We start from the raw sequence: 15,311 nt of genomic DNA on the forward strand, positions 1-15,311 counted from the left end.
TTGCCCCGCGTCACAATGTCCGGGACTGAACAAAGTGATAAACTTCAGCATGGCAGTATCCTCCACCACTGAATTCTCTCCTCAGTGAATCCCACACAGCAGTTCTTACATTTTAAGTGACTTGTTAGACAAAAGTTGTTAGACGTCATATTTTAATTGAAATACGGTGCAGCAAGTTTATTCACAAATTAATTCATTTTTATTTGCGGGTTGCAAATTATGATGTTTGGTGTTTTGGTCTTAGGCACCAACTACTACCAGCCACCCAATCGACTATATGCATGGAGTATCACTTCTGATCCTGTTAAAATATAAGTCACCTCCTTCACTTCAGGTCAGTTGTCTTTAGGGGGAAACTTGGACTTTTTAAGGTCATGTTATCAAAAACGTTTAAATTGTCTTAAAGTAGTTGTTTTAGTAGTAAGGCCCAGAGGGATTCAACAGGGAGTAAAATGAAAAAGACATTGCACTTTCAGCATTGTTAGGGGACACAGCAGAGGTAACTTCTGCAGACATTGGCTGTAGTACCAGAAATAGTCAGACTGGCTTACTAATAACAAGGAAGTGACCATGCATATCGTCAATTGGAAGGAGCTTAGTGAATCAAAGACTACTCACGCTGCTGCAACATGAAATTAAATTTGACAAAAAAAGCATGTGGTGTTGCTGAGTTAAAGAGTTAGAGCACATCTCAGAAAACAAAATAACTGTAAAGACACCCATATGTCAACATGCAGGTATTATCTCTCACACAGAATGACATACTGCACATCTCAGGCAGTGAATCCATCCTCTTATTGCTGTCTGGGGATATAAATAAACCGATGATCTCTTTTAGTTTTGTTCCGTTAACCATGCTCCCCATCCTTCTCCATCCCTATTTGGAACATGTATACCCTGTTTTTTATTGAAAACACTGCGCACCCATCCCCACACGGACACCCACACACACACTCACATATGGAAGATTCAACACTCCAGCAGTCCCTCGGCTTTGTTTGAAGTGCTAACCATCCTCTGCAGCATGTGCTGTTCTGTCACACTTTGCCCACCACCTTTCATGTGCACTTTATCAACATCGAGCTGTTAACTTCCTTTCTGTCAATACATATGTACGGCAGTATGATGTGCTCGGCTGCTGCTTCAAGCCAAACAGGAAAAGTCATCAGAATTACTTTTGATATTTATGCAAACTGGGGGGAAGCTGGAAGTCAGTGGAGCCAGAAATGGCCTCATATTAAAGAGTTGTCATTTGAGGTGGTGAACTCCATTATAGATTCTGTGTAATGATGCTTATCATTATAATATACTGTGTAAACATTGCTTGGGCCTGGATGCTGAGTTTCAGCTTGCTGGTAAAGCCTGGCTGGCTGCTGCTTTATCTCTCGCTCTCCCTGTTCACTCATGAAAAGGTTTATGGGTAGTGTAGTCTGCCAAAGATGGTGTTTTTCTTCAGATTGCCGGGCAGACCAGGCCTCTAAATGTTGATAGCGTTGTCAAGCTTTTGGCAAACTTCTCCTGTGTGACTTTAGCCTCTTTGGTGCAGCTGGGACTGCAAGTGATCCGGATGACGTTCTTTCTGATGAAACAGACACCACGGTGGGGGAAATGCCACATTCCATGAGAAATGTCGGACTGTCGTCCAACTGCAGTGCACAACATCGCAGACACACAACACACCAACATTTCATCAAGCTCAGCAAAACAACACTTGCAGCCAAACGGCACTGACACCCACTGTACAGTGCATCCTCTGAGATCACAATGCACTGATAAAAAAAAAAAAAGATTCATACACCTTCCTGTGAATTTCCTTTCTGATGCAGCGCCACTCGATGTCTGCGGGAGTTAAAGGCGACATCGAATGCTTGTATCACACATATATGTTAGTTATGGAGGTCTACTTACATATATTAACTTGTTTTCATGGTTCAAAACCTTGTAATCGCTGCAAACGAGCCGATCAAAATATCTCCTCACTGACGCTCTCGTCAGCCGCGCTGTTTCAGACCAAAACCACCCCCCCAGAACGTGGACTGTGTTGTGATTGGCCAGCCAACGAGAGCTTTCCCACTTTCCTGTGATTGGCCAGGTACCTGGAAGTGACGTGTTTAGAACGTCAGCTCTCAGATACGCAGCTCTTTTTTTTTTTTTTTTTTTTTTTTTTTTTAAACAACTTTATTGAAATACGGTTACATTACAAAAGTGAAGAAATAAACATATTACATTAGTGAACAAACAGAGCAAAAACAGGAGAAATAAAACTTTGCCAGGGTAGCTGATGAGTTATTAAAAAAAGAAAAGGAAGACCAAACATTGACAGTCTTAATTGCTTTTTTGTTATTAGAGCCAGAAATCAAATAAATCAGATACGCAGCTCTCCCTCTGGCACGATTGATGCTCTGCTCGTCATTATCAAAACATTGTTAAATGGCTGTGTCACGACCCCGCGCCGTAATCCCTTACACATTTGACCCGGAGTCTGACCCAGAGACAGAAGATACTGTCGCAAGTGAAACACCTCCACAACAAAGACTGCTGCAGGACGCCTCAGAATGGTAATGTTTTCTCTGTGTATATTCCCAATACTGTATGTGGTTAATTGTAGGGAGACACTGGTTGAGGCTTGATAACCCGCCCTTCCCCCCACCATTTTTTCTAAGTATAAGCTACAGCAATACCTGTACATGTCTTTTTGTTTTCTATTTAGATTTTATCACTTGCTGTTTGGTGAAACGCTCATTTTAACATTTTGTGTAGATATCTGGTGGGACTGTAATGAAAGTAGTTTTGTTCCCCTGTACGTAATATGAGTAACTGATGAATAGAACTCTTGAATCTATGAAATGTGTTACTGTACTTTTCATACACAATACTGTATCTCTGGAAGGTGCACTTGTGGGAACTGCATGACGATGCCCACAGAAGGGGAGAACGTCTGCTGTAGAGAAACACTTATGGTATTATTTTGCCCATAAGCAATAACTAAGTGTTGTAAAATAATGGATTAGTAAATGTTAGTTTAGATTTATTTTTTTATAAAGCAATGTAGTACAAATTTAACTATTTTCAATCCTGTAATTAGGCCAGTGCCCTATAATGTAGCTCCATTTTCTTTAATCCTGTCTGTAACTATGATTGTACCAACCTTTTTACAGTAATAATCCATCACTTTTTTGAGTGATCCAGCTATTTTCACCTAATTACTCTATGCCATTACTGTAACAGTATTGCTCTGCCCCTTTTTAGGTTATCCGAAGAATGAATGAACTTCCGGACACACCAACATGCATGATCTACCATCCAGGCCTGGAGCCTAACTGTTTGAACCCATACACACTGCAGAACATGAACAACATCTACCGGGCAGACTATGGGCCTTTGCGGGGAAGAACAATACACGAGTATGTATGTAACATACAAATAAGAGGCATATTTAAATCATAACACACATAAGTGATAAAAGAATTGTGTCTTAGAAATGTTTAATAAAAACTTTTTACACAAAATGTGCACAGTGCAAGAGCAGCATTTAATTTTTTTTACATTTCTATCCACTTTCCAGTCGCTACCGGCATATAGCATACCGCAGCTTTGTCAGCTGGTGCTGGGGATATTTGGGACGACGTGTACGAGTTGTCATCCCGTCGTGTGTCGTGTGCCGGAAACGCCAGGAGTTTCCTGATCTGGCTGGACAATATGTTGGCTTCCGCCCACCCCTTGACTGAAGCGGGTCACGTGTGAGGCAATGACTTCCTCCTTTGAGGGTCTGTCATACTGGGCCGACAGGGTCTCTGGGATGGCGATCTTCCTCATGTCCTCAGCGAAAGACTCTGGGTCCTCCATCACCTCCTCGAACACCAGCCTCATCAATTCAGCCACATAGTCTTTAAAATGTAACAGAGAACCATGACATTACATTCAGACAGTAATTTCTTTACTGTGTCATTACATTTTCAGCTATTTAAATTTAAATGTGTTATTTGTTGTGTAAGGTGTTAATTTAAGTTAATAAGAAAGAAAAAAAAGCCAAAAAAAGTTTGTCAGTATTTGTAAAACATGTTATTCAATGTAAATAAAACATTTTAGTGACTTACTGTACGTGGGGTCTGTTTTGACCGGCTTTGCGGTGGGTTCTCCCTTCTCGGCCTTCGAATACGACACTCTGTAGACAGCTTGGCCTAAAGCTGTTGTTGCCTGCTCACGGCTGGAATTTTCGTTGTGATGCATGGATGCAAGGTACAACCTATGTAATATAAAGATTCCAATCAATGAGACAGTCTTGTTTTGATTTTTAGTTCCAACGGTTATGATGTCCACTTTGCCACCTTCTCTGGGCCCGATGTTGAGGACGTTGCACTGTAGTACAGACTTCGTCGTAGTCCCTCCTTTTCCATGTGGTAGCTACCACCCACTTCATTGCTCTGTTGAGAGAATTGCAAACACAAAGTAGAAGCAACAAATTAAAAACATATCTTTCTTCAAAGTAAAATGTCACGAGAATCCTACACACCTGAACTAGCTGCAGGTCCAAAATTTTGTTGCTGTCCATGTGCATCAAGGAATAGCTCCCAAATTTTGCAGAGTGCCCTGAAGTAAACAGAACAATCTGAATTCATTTCTTGAAAAAAACTAGTGATTGATATTTTTTTTATGTTTACAAGTGGTATTTATGATTTTGATGATGGTCTGATTTTTTTCATTACCTGGAGAATCTGCACGCATGTCTCCTGCAACTTGAATTTTCCCCCCCCCGGTTTCAATGTGGAGAAAAGGACCTGCTGGTCACTCTTCCACTTGTGGACGATTGCAGGTTCCAGGTATTTCCTTGCATGTTTCCGGAAGGTGTCATAATGAGAAATCTGGAGCTGCAAGGCGCGGCATAGCTAACATAACAATAATACAAACAGTGTTTAATAATTGTTTATTGGTCGAAAGTGTCATATGATTTGGACGACAAAACATTAATAGTAATACCTTTTCCAGCTGGATGAAGGATGCACCAGTGAAATATGTAGCAGCAGATAACTGTACATTGCCAACTGGGGTGTTCTTAATCATGGGCTGACTTTGCCACTTCCTGGAGTAGTTGCATTTTGGACACGTTTGATGAAATGCAACATACGTGCCCTTCTGTTGCTGCTGCACTTCGCAATTTCTCTTGCACACTGGACATGTGTCAAAAAGCTCCCTCAGGCAGGACTCAAATACAATGTATTTTTTATCCATGTATACAGCACTTTCCGTCCTACAAATGTAACAAGACAAAAAGCATTTAGCCTCACTTCTTTGATCTGAAGTGACATGCCTAGTGAACTTGAAGTCCGTACTTACAACATTGTTGAATCATGTGTTGTTAGGGATCCGCCAGGAGTAAAGGTTGGGTCATTTGGGTCGACTTGTGACTCTGGTGAGGTGAATCCCTCTTCCTCCTCTGACTCAACACGTGCTCTTTTTTGTGGTCCAAACCCTGGCACCTTTATAGGTGTGGATGAAAACATGTACTCCGGTAGTGTGGTTTGTGTGCCAGCAGTCTCATGTGACAACACTGGTGTCTGGGTCCCTATGGAGTAGATACAATGTGTGAACATTTCATGCTCTTCAATAATTTGGTTCTTATGAAATTTCAATTCTACTTACTTTGGCTGTGCACGTGTGCTTTCAAGGTCCCAATTGACAGTTGAGTGGCACATGTTCTCACACTTGGAGCTTCTGTTTGTGTGCCCGTGTGGATAAAACGATCCTGGTATGGAAAATAGTAAAAGTTAAAACAATAATACAGATCATGCTCAAAAGACTGGCTTTCTACTTCATTAACTTTCCTGAATCTGCCCCAATTCGACTATAACTTGTTCCCTACTTTAACATAAACACACGTTTCCAACACCGCCAGAATAACGTTGTGTTTACAAGTGAGAGAGACACATGCACGCAATTGAAACGAGCGAACACGGTCCCAAACTTCTACAGCGATTAGCCTGCTTAGCTCTGTGCTCCCCGGATAGTCACCCAAAATACAGCCGTGTTTATCGGCATGGAGAGACGCATACACGCAACTGAAACGAGCGAACACGGTCCCAAACTTCTACAGCGATTAGCCTGCTTAGCTCTGTGCTCCCCGGTTAGTCACCCAAAATACAGCCGTGTTTATCGGCATGGAGAGACGCATACACGCAACTGAAACGAGCGAACACGGTCCCAAACTTCTACAGCGATTAGCCTGCTTAGCTCTGTGCTCCCCGGTTAGTCACCCAAAATACAGCCGTGTTTATCGGCATGGAGAGACGCATACACGCAACTGAAACGAGCGAACACGGTCCCAAACTTCTACAGCGATTAGCCTGCTTAGCTCTGTGCTCCCCGGTTAGTCACCCACAATACAGCCGTGTTTACCGGCATGGAGAGACGCATACACGCAATTGAAACGAGCGAACACGGTCCCAAACTTCTACAGCGATAAGCCTGCTTAGCTCTGTGCTCCCCGGTTAGTCACCCACAATACAGCCGTGTTTACCATACCCATACACGCAATTGAAACACGAGCGAACGCGTGTAGCTTAGCATGTAGCCGGCTATCGCTAATGCTAAACGGCAGAACGAGCACACAAAGACAGTATTACTGTTTGAAATACTTACTTGTGCTGCAGGTAATCCAGCATGTATTGTAGGTACTGCTCCTTCTTTGAGGCGAAGTGTGGTGCTGTGCCCTGCTTTGTATTGCGCGAAGTTTGTGTAACAATCCTCCGTGAAGTGGTTGCCACATACATGGAGAATTTTGGGAAATGTAGCAGGCACATTCCCATCAGAAATGAACAATATCCACTGAGCTTTTGTTTGCTCATTGGTGGGGAGCTTGTGGAGCGTCTGTCCTTGTTTACTACAACCCAGAACAGCGCAAACTGATCTTTTTTTCGAAGACATGTTCTCAACCGATATGCTCAGCAGCTACAACGAGACTAGTTCTTCTTCTGCGGTTGAATTTACGCAACCGGATGTGCCCGGAGTAGTGCCCGCACCAGGAGGAGCTACGGTGGTGAGAGGAGTGTTGAGGATTTCTGATGACATCATCAGCTTCGGGAAGTGCAGATCCGCTTGGCAGAGCCCAGGACAACAATACAACACTATTTTCTCAGCAGTGGCTGAACTGTTTGTTCTGAAACTTCAGGGTTTCATAAACGAGGTAATGACGCAGATACACACACAAACGCAGCGTTAATTGGAGCTTCCGGTCTTTGTCGCCTTTAAAGGCAACCGGAGAAAGAAGGGGAGAGAAAAGACAAAACGTGGATGAGTGATGATGCTGCACTCAGATGAAATGAAGCTCTTTTTTTGCAGCTGTGGCACAATTCAGGAGAGGGCTTTCTTTCATCAACCAATGGTAAAAAAAAAAAAAAACACTATGGAACAATAAAACCAGAAATCCCATCATAATTATGCCTCATGTCCACGTGTGAATGGTTTTGCACTAAGTGCTCACAGTCGTCACTCTGTAGGCCCTAATTACTGTCGACCACATATCACTTTTCCGTAATTCTCAAAGCAGGTCATATTCTATTTTTCCATTAGTTCCATTATAAAAAAAAGAAAATGGGAAGACTCCTGTGTATGGCAGTTCAATTAAAGAAAAGGAGTAGAAAACTCACGGTGTTGCATTAACACTCACAGCCGGGCAAATTAGCCCCGCGGTCGTTTGCGCTTTGGAGGTTCACTCATTTGCCTCAGCACATTTCCGCTGGTTTGTCTCTCCCTAGGGACGACTGAGAGGATTCTTGTTTAACTGTATTTGATGAGTCCACTTAGAAGAATGTGCTGCAATACGTGGACGATGAAGCAGCTTGTCGTTCCTCAGGTTATATTGTCTCTTGTTGAACCTCAAACAAGACTGTATGTATACTGAACAAGACATTCTCTGCATTAAACCCCCGATCTTTCTCGGGGCTCCCGCTACAGAGTAATAATTCCCCTTTGACTTATCTTCATGTAGACATTTCCCCACACTGACAGGTGTTTCATCTTTAAAGACAGAATGTACGTGACGCTCTAAAGGTGTCAAGAAGAGGGCAGAAACACAGATCGGCTGACAGCGCTCTGTAATAGCGTGCCACTGGAGTGGAAAGGACACGATTGGCTATGCGTGAAGAGGGACGGGAAGGGTGATAATTGTGTTACGACTGTCAGTGCGTCGTCCGGAATCTGCTCCACCGATTGTGAATTATTAAAAAAGACAAGAGCCTTGCGGTGGTGCTTTATGACATGTCAGTTTTGAGGCTTTCACAAACACAATCAGCCACACGTCGGTGCCGCATTGGCACACAAATGGAAACAAAGAGGAAATTAATCTCTCCGATGTTAATCAAGAGCCATAAAACTTTAACCAACATTTGTGGAGCCTTCGCAAACAACACCATGGCAAATTTCTTTTCCTGTCACTGATGACAGGAGACAGATGACATTATTACACTCCCTTAGTAACCCATTTACATTTGACTTTGAAGGCTGCATTAGCTGCAAAATTTGCCAGAAACCCAGAAGAAAGCCACATAATGGACAACAGTTTGTAACATGAAAGAAACCGCAGAAAGCGTATCCGCCACTAATGTGTTCCTCCTCATATTGTGCTCCAAGTCTGCCACTCTCCCCATCTGCTATAGTGATGCTTTTACAGTTCTCCATGTTGCACTTCTATTTCCCTCTCTATCTTTTGTGTCTTTCCTCTGGTGCTGTCTTTCAGGCTTTAAATAGCATTTGTACCTTTCCTCTTATGCTCCATGTACTACACAGTGCGCAGAAGATGAACACGTACAGGCTGTTCAGTTCCACACTGCATCAATATAGCTGAAGCAGCAACAGCAGTGTTTGAGTATTTGAACATAAGTTTTTAGCTACCAGGATGAGCAGCTGCTTTCACCTCCCGAAACTGTATGAGAATAATGGACCTGCTGGTGAATGCTCGTACACTGATAAACTGTACAGTGGATTAACGTGTAATAGACACAAAACGTCACAACCATGGACTAGATTTACAAATTAAAACATAACCATGACCAACAGAACCCAACCAAACATGCATCCTAAATCCTCAACATGCACATGCAGATGCTCCATTGGCCACTCTAGGCTAGAAACACTGACATCAGTGCCATATTGGTCCAGGTAAGACCAGAACATATTCGAAACAATATCAAATTATTTTTCATAATGAAAGGTTTGTGATCTACATGGAGGAGGCCAGTGAAATTTGGTAAAAAATAAATATGTTAAGCAACAGAGTAAACAGTATAGAATATATAGTAGACATACAATAATAAGTGATATATATAGTTGTATTTAAAATATATAAATATACAGTACGGTACAGCAGTGTAACATTATGAGTATGTTATCAATTATATATTGTAGTTATTAATGATGGGAATGAGAATTAAATTTTTCGCTGGATTAAAAAAGTTGAGTATTCTTTACATATGAAAAGATAGAAAACAAAGGTTTCATCAGTGATTGCATTTTTAATAAAACATTTGTGTGGTACATCATTACTCACAAGGTAACAGAAGCAGCAAACATTTAGTGAGTGGACTTTGTGTGTTTCCAGATGTAACGGAATAGGTTTCTTGAATGCATCTTAAAGCTTTAGATCCCAAAGAAGTAAAGACATTTACTGGGATCTTTGAATGTATCTCGTAAGCTGCTAATATTAGCACAAGGGCAGCCCGTGGCCAAGTGGAAAGGGAACTTGACTTGTAACCGGAAGGTCGCTGGTTCAAATCCCCACCTGGCCAAAAAAGGGCTGCTTACCCCTAAGCAAGGTACCCAACTCCCAATGCTCCCCGGGCGCTACTCAGTGTGGCAGCTACCTGCTCCTAATTCTAGGATGGGTCAAATGCAGAGAATAATCGGTCATATATATACATATATTAAAACTAAGGAAAATATAGAATTTGAACACAGTCATTTATGGCCCTTTTCCACTATGGTCCCAGCTCGCCTCACATCACCTCCGCACATTTTAGGTTGGTTTTCCACGACAAAAATAGTACCTACTCAACGTGGGCGGAGTCATCACTGCGCAGCCGGAATGAAACAGCTGTGACTTTGCTTTACACATGACACACAAACGAGTGACTAGTGACTTGTTATGCAGTTGTTTTCAGTGTAACGGAATCCTTAGAATCAGTTAATTATAACTATTTGTTCAGTACTTCCTCCATGACAGGAGCACAGACCTCATCTGACACTGTACTGTCACAGGACTGAAATACAGTGGCAGGGTTTGTGAGGCCGCCCGCGATCGTGAAATACACCAGACTCCTCTGTTAAATATTGGGATTTTGGACATTACCATGGTAATTGTTGGAGATTAACCCACGTTTTTTGGATTGTTCAGTCTTTATAACTGATCTATAGTTTGGCATTGTTCGGCTAGATTTTGTGTCGAACGTCTCTTCCTGTGACCGCACTATGATCAATCAGTGGCCGGCAGTCTGAGGACGTCACACATACAGTAATACCTACTCAGCTCGCTTGGAACCTCGCCAGAGCAGGTACTAAAGAAAGTACAAGGTACAATGCTAGTGGAAACACAACTTAACTAGGAGAACAATTCACTTGTTATAGCCAAGGTTATCACTGCCTCTAGATATTGGACACACCCCGAAAAGTGAAAGAATGGACCTATTATATCACAACAACTGCCTAATACAATGTTGACCTGGATCACTAATTAAAATAATGTTAAGAAGCCTGTAGGGCAGGGGTGGGCAATTATTTTTCACAAGGGGCCACATGAAAACAAAAAAATTGTTGAGGGCCGGGCCAAATTTGAATTAATTTGAATTTAATTGTATCTCTTTTATCTACAAAAGCAGTAAATTGTATTGTTTTAGTGTAAATTTGGCAGCATACAAACACACACAATAAACATAATTACTAACCGACTCTATTAAAAATATCAAATTACTACACTATATAATAAATACTATTATACTATACTACTGTGGTGTAGTGCAGTGGATGCCCAAAGGGCCGTATGTGGCAGATGCCCATGTCTGCTGTAGGGGTTGATCTATCTGGAACTATATTTATATATATATATATATATATATATATATATATATATATAAACACATTTTAATCCCTACATTTTATTTATATAGCAAAGACCACCAACATTTGAATATTGCTTTTCTGCAGTTTTACTTATTTTATGCATTTATTTGTTTGCATATTTATCTTTGAATATTATTTTTATTTGCATAACATTTCTGGATAATGGAGCTAATTTGTTCTTTCTGTTCTGTAGCCATTCCGTCCATGTTAATGCCAATAAGACTTCTCAGAAAAGAAATTTCAAACTAGAAATGTAATATGGAGCATCCTCTTAAAGCTAACATGCTCTGGATACTGTTAACCATGAAGCTCTGAGGTTCATCACTAACTTTAAAGCACTGACACATCACTGCGTGTTGTATGCAAGTGTCGGATACTCTGACACTGCATTGTCCAGCCACAGATCCAAACACTGGCACATTTTAATTTATAAGTCCATCCTGGGTCTGCTGCCACCATATCTTCAGGCCAACATCCAACAGAATAGTAGAGGGAGTTATTGTCGATCCCTGGACTTATTCCTATTATCAGTTCCAAGGGTCCGTGCTGAATTAGGTAAAAAGGTATTAAAATGTGCAGCTTTGAAACATGCACTTAGTTGATTTTATTGCTGATTATATGTTTTTATACTGCACGTTGTATGTTGTAAGTAGATCTTTATGTATATTGTTGGGGATCAGCTCATTCAAGATGGAGTCACATGCATCTTGGATGGAGAACACATGGCCCATTGCTTAAGTTAATTTAAGTAACTTGAGTGCCCCAACTCTGGTATTGAGTACGCTGTGTGATTGAATTAATTATATTCTGTGCCCTAACAGTATATGTACTGCTGGTTAAATTTATCTGTGTGTGTATTATGTGGGACATTTGATACACAAGTGCAAACTGACCTGTAGTCTTTGGCCCATCAACATCCACAGTCCTTTTTTTCATTGCTTTATATTAAACAGGTCAGGGCGAGATAATCACTTGGAAAAAAAATAAAATAGACATACTATGTCTACAAGTGAAAAAAGAATGCAATGGAATTGTATTGTACGAGTAAACACTGGATTTTCCCCATCAAGGATTTCAGTCATATTGCACTTGTTGGGGAATTATTTGTCTCGTTCAGCCCCACCACTGAGCTATAGCAGCTGAGAAAATCCCTCCTATTCCTTACAATCTGCTGAAACTCATCCACGCTACGACTGCAAATAATACCTCCATCAACGGCTGAATCAGACAACTTAGACAAACAGCCCATAGCCAGTGAGTGTCTGGGCCTGAGGCCAGACACACAAACGCTTACTCTCTTCCTCTGCTTTCCTTCACGAGAGAAAAAAACAAATGTGGACACAAAATATTTCAAATTTGTATGTGGTTGTCAAAAGGAGAAACAGATGACTGAAAAAGATCCCAATTTAAAGTTTTTTCAAAGTAAGTCTGAGAGTGCCAACAGACAGAGCAGGGGATGTTTTTGAATATCCACCAGCCTTTGATAATATATTAACCATGATCATATCAGTCATTTTTAAATAATCCATATCAATCAGTTATTAGTTAATGAATTAGCTGATCAGTAATTGTACACATTTTTCGTGTTCAGAAACATGATAAAGCTGCTAAAACATACATATAGTGAATGAAAAAATGAGAAACGGAAACAGTATACATATCTTTCGCTCATGTTCTTATAATACTGGGTAGCATACATACAGTTGATTACATGTTAAATTGTGTTACTTGATTTTCATAACCCTTGATAGCTTGTTTTGTCATTGTTATACATTTTTGAATGTCTTTTTTTTCCTTTCCTGAGAATAATAATAAATCTATTCTTACGGAAAAGAAAACATGATCACAATATGACACAAAATCGACAGAAAACAACAAACCCTTGTGAAAACAGAGGAAGAAAATCACAAATCTGAAGGTTATGCTTAGATTAGATAACACTGAGGAGATGAGACTGACCAAAAGGCAACCGAGGCAAAGTAATCATAGCAATTACTGTATGCGTCCTGTCTGAAATGATGTTTGCACAGTGCATAAATACATATATTGAACCTTTTTAATATTGATATTGAATAAACTGATACCACATGTATTGTTATTGAATTGTTGGCCAGCCCTACACGAAAAAGAGAAAATTCCGACATCATGCGATTTCTAAAAATCAGCATTGACATCGGCTATATATGAGTTGACTTCTACTTCATAATGTTTCTTTGTGGTGCCAATAGCAGGACAGCAATATGATATTTTACTTTGCTAGTGAAGTTTCCCCATAAGGCGGTGTACAGCACTAACATTAGAAACCATTATCAGCCTATCTGCAACATCCATAACCATCAGTTCAAACGCAGTGTTTCAGTGAGTCCTTCATGTTTTTTTTTTCCTCATAGGGCAGTGAGGGGTCCTTGTGACCACTTAAGCCACATCCTACATGTCAAGATAAAGAGGGAGATAAGAGTCAGATGCTAAAAGATTAATAATTACAGCTGAAAAACAGCATAAAAAATGCTTTTAGAGGTACTTGCCAAGATGGGGGTGAACAGGCATTGATTTTCCAGTTGGAGCCATTGCTGTCGTCTGATAAGACGAGCCTCTGTAAGCAGAGCAAGCTTTTTCATGATAACAGCGCTGGCCTCTCACTGACCTGTGAAGTGTGCCTTAAGACGGCACAGGAAATCTAGCTGCCCGGATCAAAATGCACTTACTTCTCTGTCCTAATTTCAAGCCATTTTTCATGTTGTTGGCCACATTTCAGGTTGAACGGATCAATGGCAGATAAAAAGTGACACTTAAATGACAGATCAATAATATAGGTGGCACCTCCAAGCAGCAAGCAGGGAGGAAAATGGGCGTTTTGTCTGTGACATCACCACATTGATGGGAGCATCACATCTTCCATTAGGCAGATCGATAGCGATTTCAAGCAGGCTGTCAAAGTTTAAAAGATATCACACGTGCGGGTTGACCCAGTGAGATATGAAGATACAGTGTGTGTGTAGAGAGAGAGAGTCACATGATTCATAATATGAAACACACATAACACCTAACAGTGAGACAGACAAAAAGGGAGAAATAAGAATGCAGATGAGAGAGATGGTCACGCACAGACACAAATAGATTTACAGCACACAGAGAGTGATATATAAAGTGTAAACAAGTGACAGATTGCCCACCACACACACACACACACACACACACACGGCTGCATTCCAATTCTGTGGAGCAGGCCCCTGGCAGCCGGTACTGGTAATGGCGCTGCACTGGCTCAAAAGGACTGAAGCGTGGTTGTCGCCAAGCGAGAAACCATGCATGCAGCACAGTCTGGGTTGCGAAGATGACAAATTAGCCCACAAGCTGGTTGAGACACATTTACATTGCAGGCATAAGATTCAACAATGAGGCTGAAAAGTGATATACATGTAAATTCAAACAGGTGATTGGAGCTGAAGTCAGCGGGAATAACTTATTATGTTCAAGAGTGCAAGAAAAAGTAACTTTACAGTATTAATATAGCAATACTCTCAGTATCTTATGCCAAATGAATATGTATAATATTAAGGTTAGCACACTTGCTTTTGCAGCAAGAAGAACCCAGTTAAAGCCCTGGTTGGAACAAGGGCCTTGTTGCATGGAGTTTGCATGTTCTCCCTGTGTGTGTGTGGGTGTTCTCTGGCTTCTTATGCTTCAGTTTTTTTTTCCATGAAATGGTTGCACTCTGCTACACTATAGATGAAATAGTGCTTTGAACTTGGGGCATATTAAATATAAGTTTTAGGGGCATGGAATATTATCAGGAAATATCTGCTGTCAGCAACTTCAGTTAGACCAGCCTTGAAAACCCTGCAATGGCTGAACCCCAGGGCGAGCAAAAACACACACACATCAACCAGGATGATAGTCACACACACACGCAGACACACACTTACATCCTGCATCCATTCACCCATGTAACTTTATGAACACCTTCCTGTCCATAAACCCAGGAGATGGAATAGGGAGAACAGAGAATGACTCAGAGAGAATTGGGCCAGTAAAACACTGCACTGGAATATTTTGCTACCTGTGCAAATCCTATATGCTATTAAACAGCCTCTCTCTCCTCCCAGAGGCTTTTTTGGTAACTATATTTGTCCAGTGAGACTGTGACTGCTCTGCCGCTTTGGCCTTGACATTGGACAAGTTGAAATCTTTAGGGTGTGGATCAT

At 41.1% G+C, this 15,311-nt stretch overlaps 2 protein-coding genes across 3 annotated transcripts in view; both read right to left on the bottom strand.

Annotated features, from left to right (window-relative positions):
• Window positions 1-15,311, bottom strand: part of LOC131463035 (calsyntenin-2-like) — a 338,191-nt gene that overhangs the window by 289,970 nt on the left and 32,910 nt on the right. The window lies entirely within an intron of this gene.
• On the bottom strand, window positions 3,586-6,936 carry LOC131463037 (uncharacterized). Its single transcript, XM_058634682.1, has 9 exons — window positions 6,637-6,936; window positions 5,641-5,743; window positions 5,335-5,563; window positions 4,978-5,248; window positions 4,707-4,886; window positions 4,514-4,590; window positions 4,329-4,424; window positions 4,098-4,246; window positions 3,586-3,887 (listed from the first exon to the last, which is right to left on the bottom strand). The coding sequence occupies exons 1-6, from the start codon at window positions 6,919-6,921 to the stop codon at window positions 4,558-4,560; spliced, it is 1,101 nt and encodes a 366-aa protein (XP_058490665.1). The 5' UTR covers window positions 6,922-6,936; the 3' UTR covers window positions 3,586-3,887; window positions 4,098-4,246; window positions 4,329-4,424; window positions 4,514-4,557.

Source organism: Solea solea, chromosome 7 (assembly GCF_958295425.1).
Source record: "Solea solea chromosome 7, fSolSol10.1, whole genome shotgun sequence".
NCBI classification, from domain to species: Eukaryota; Metazoa; Chordata; class Actinopteri; order Pleuronectiformes; family Soleidae; genus Solea; species Solea solea.

What these genes read in the sequence shown, in the direction of transcription:
- LOC131463037 (XM_058634682.1), bottom strand. Translation starts at nt 6,921, where the DNA reads ATGTCTTCGAAAAAAAGATCAGTTTGCGCTGTTCTGGGTTGTAGTAAA. An exon ending in ACACATGATTCAACAATGTT is followed by an intron (nt 5,249 to 5,334) that starts GTAAGTACGGAC and finishes TTACATTTGTAG; the next exon opens with GACGGAAAGTGCTGTATACA. An exon ending in CCTTCATCCAGCTGGAAAAG is followed by an intron (nt 4,887 to 4,977) that starts GTATTACTATTA and finishes TTGTTATGTTAG; the next exon opens with CTATGCCGCGCCTTGCAGCT.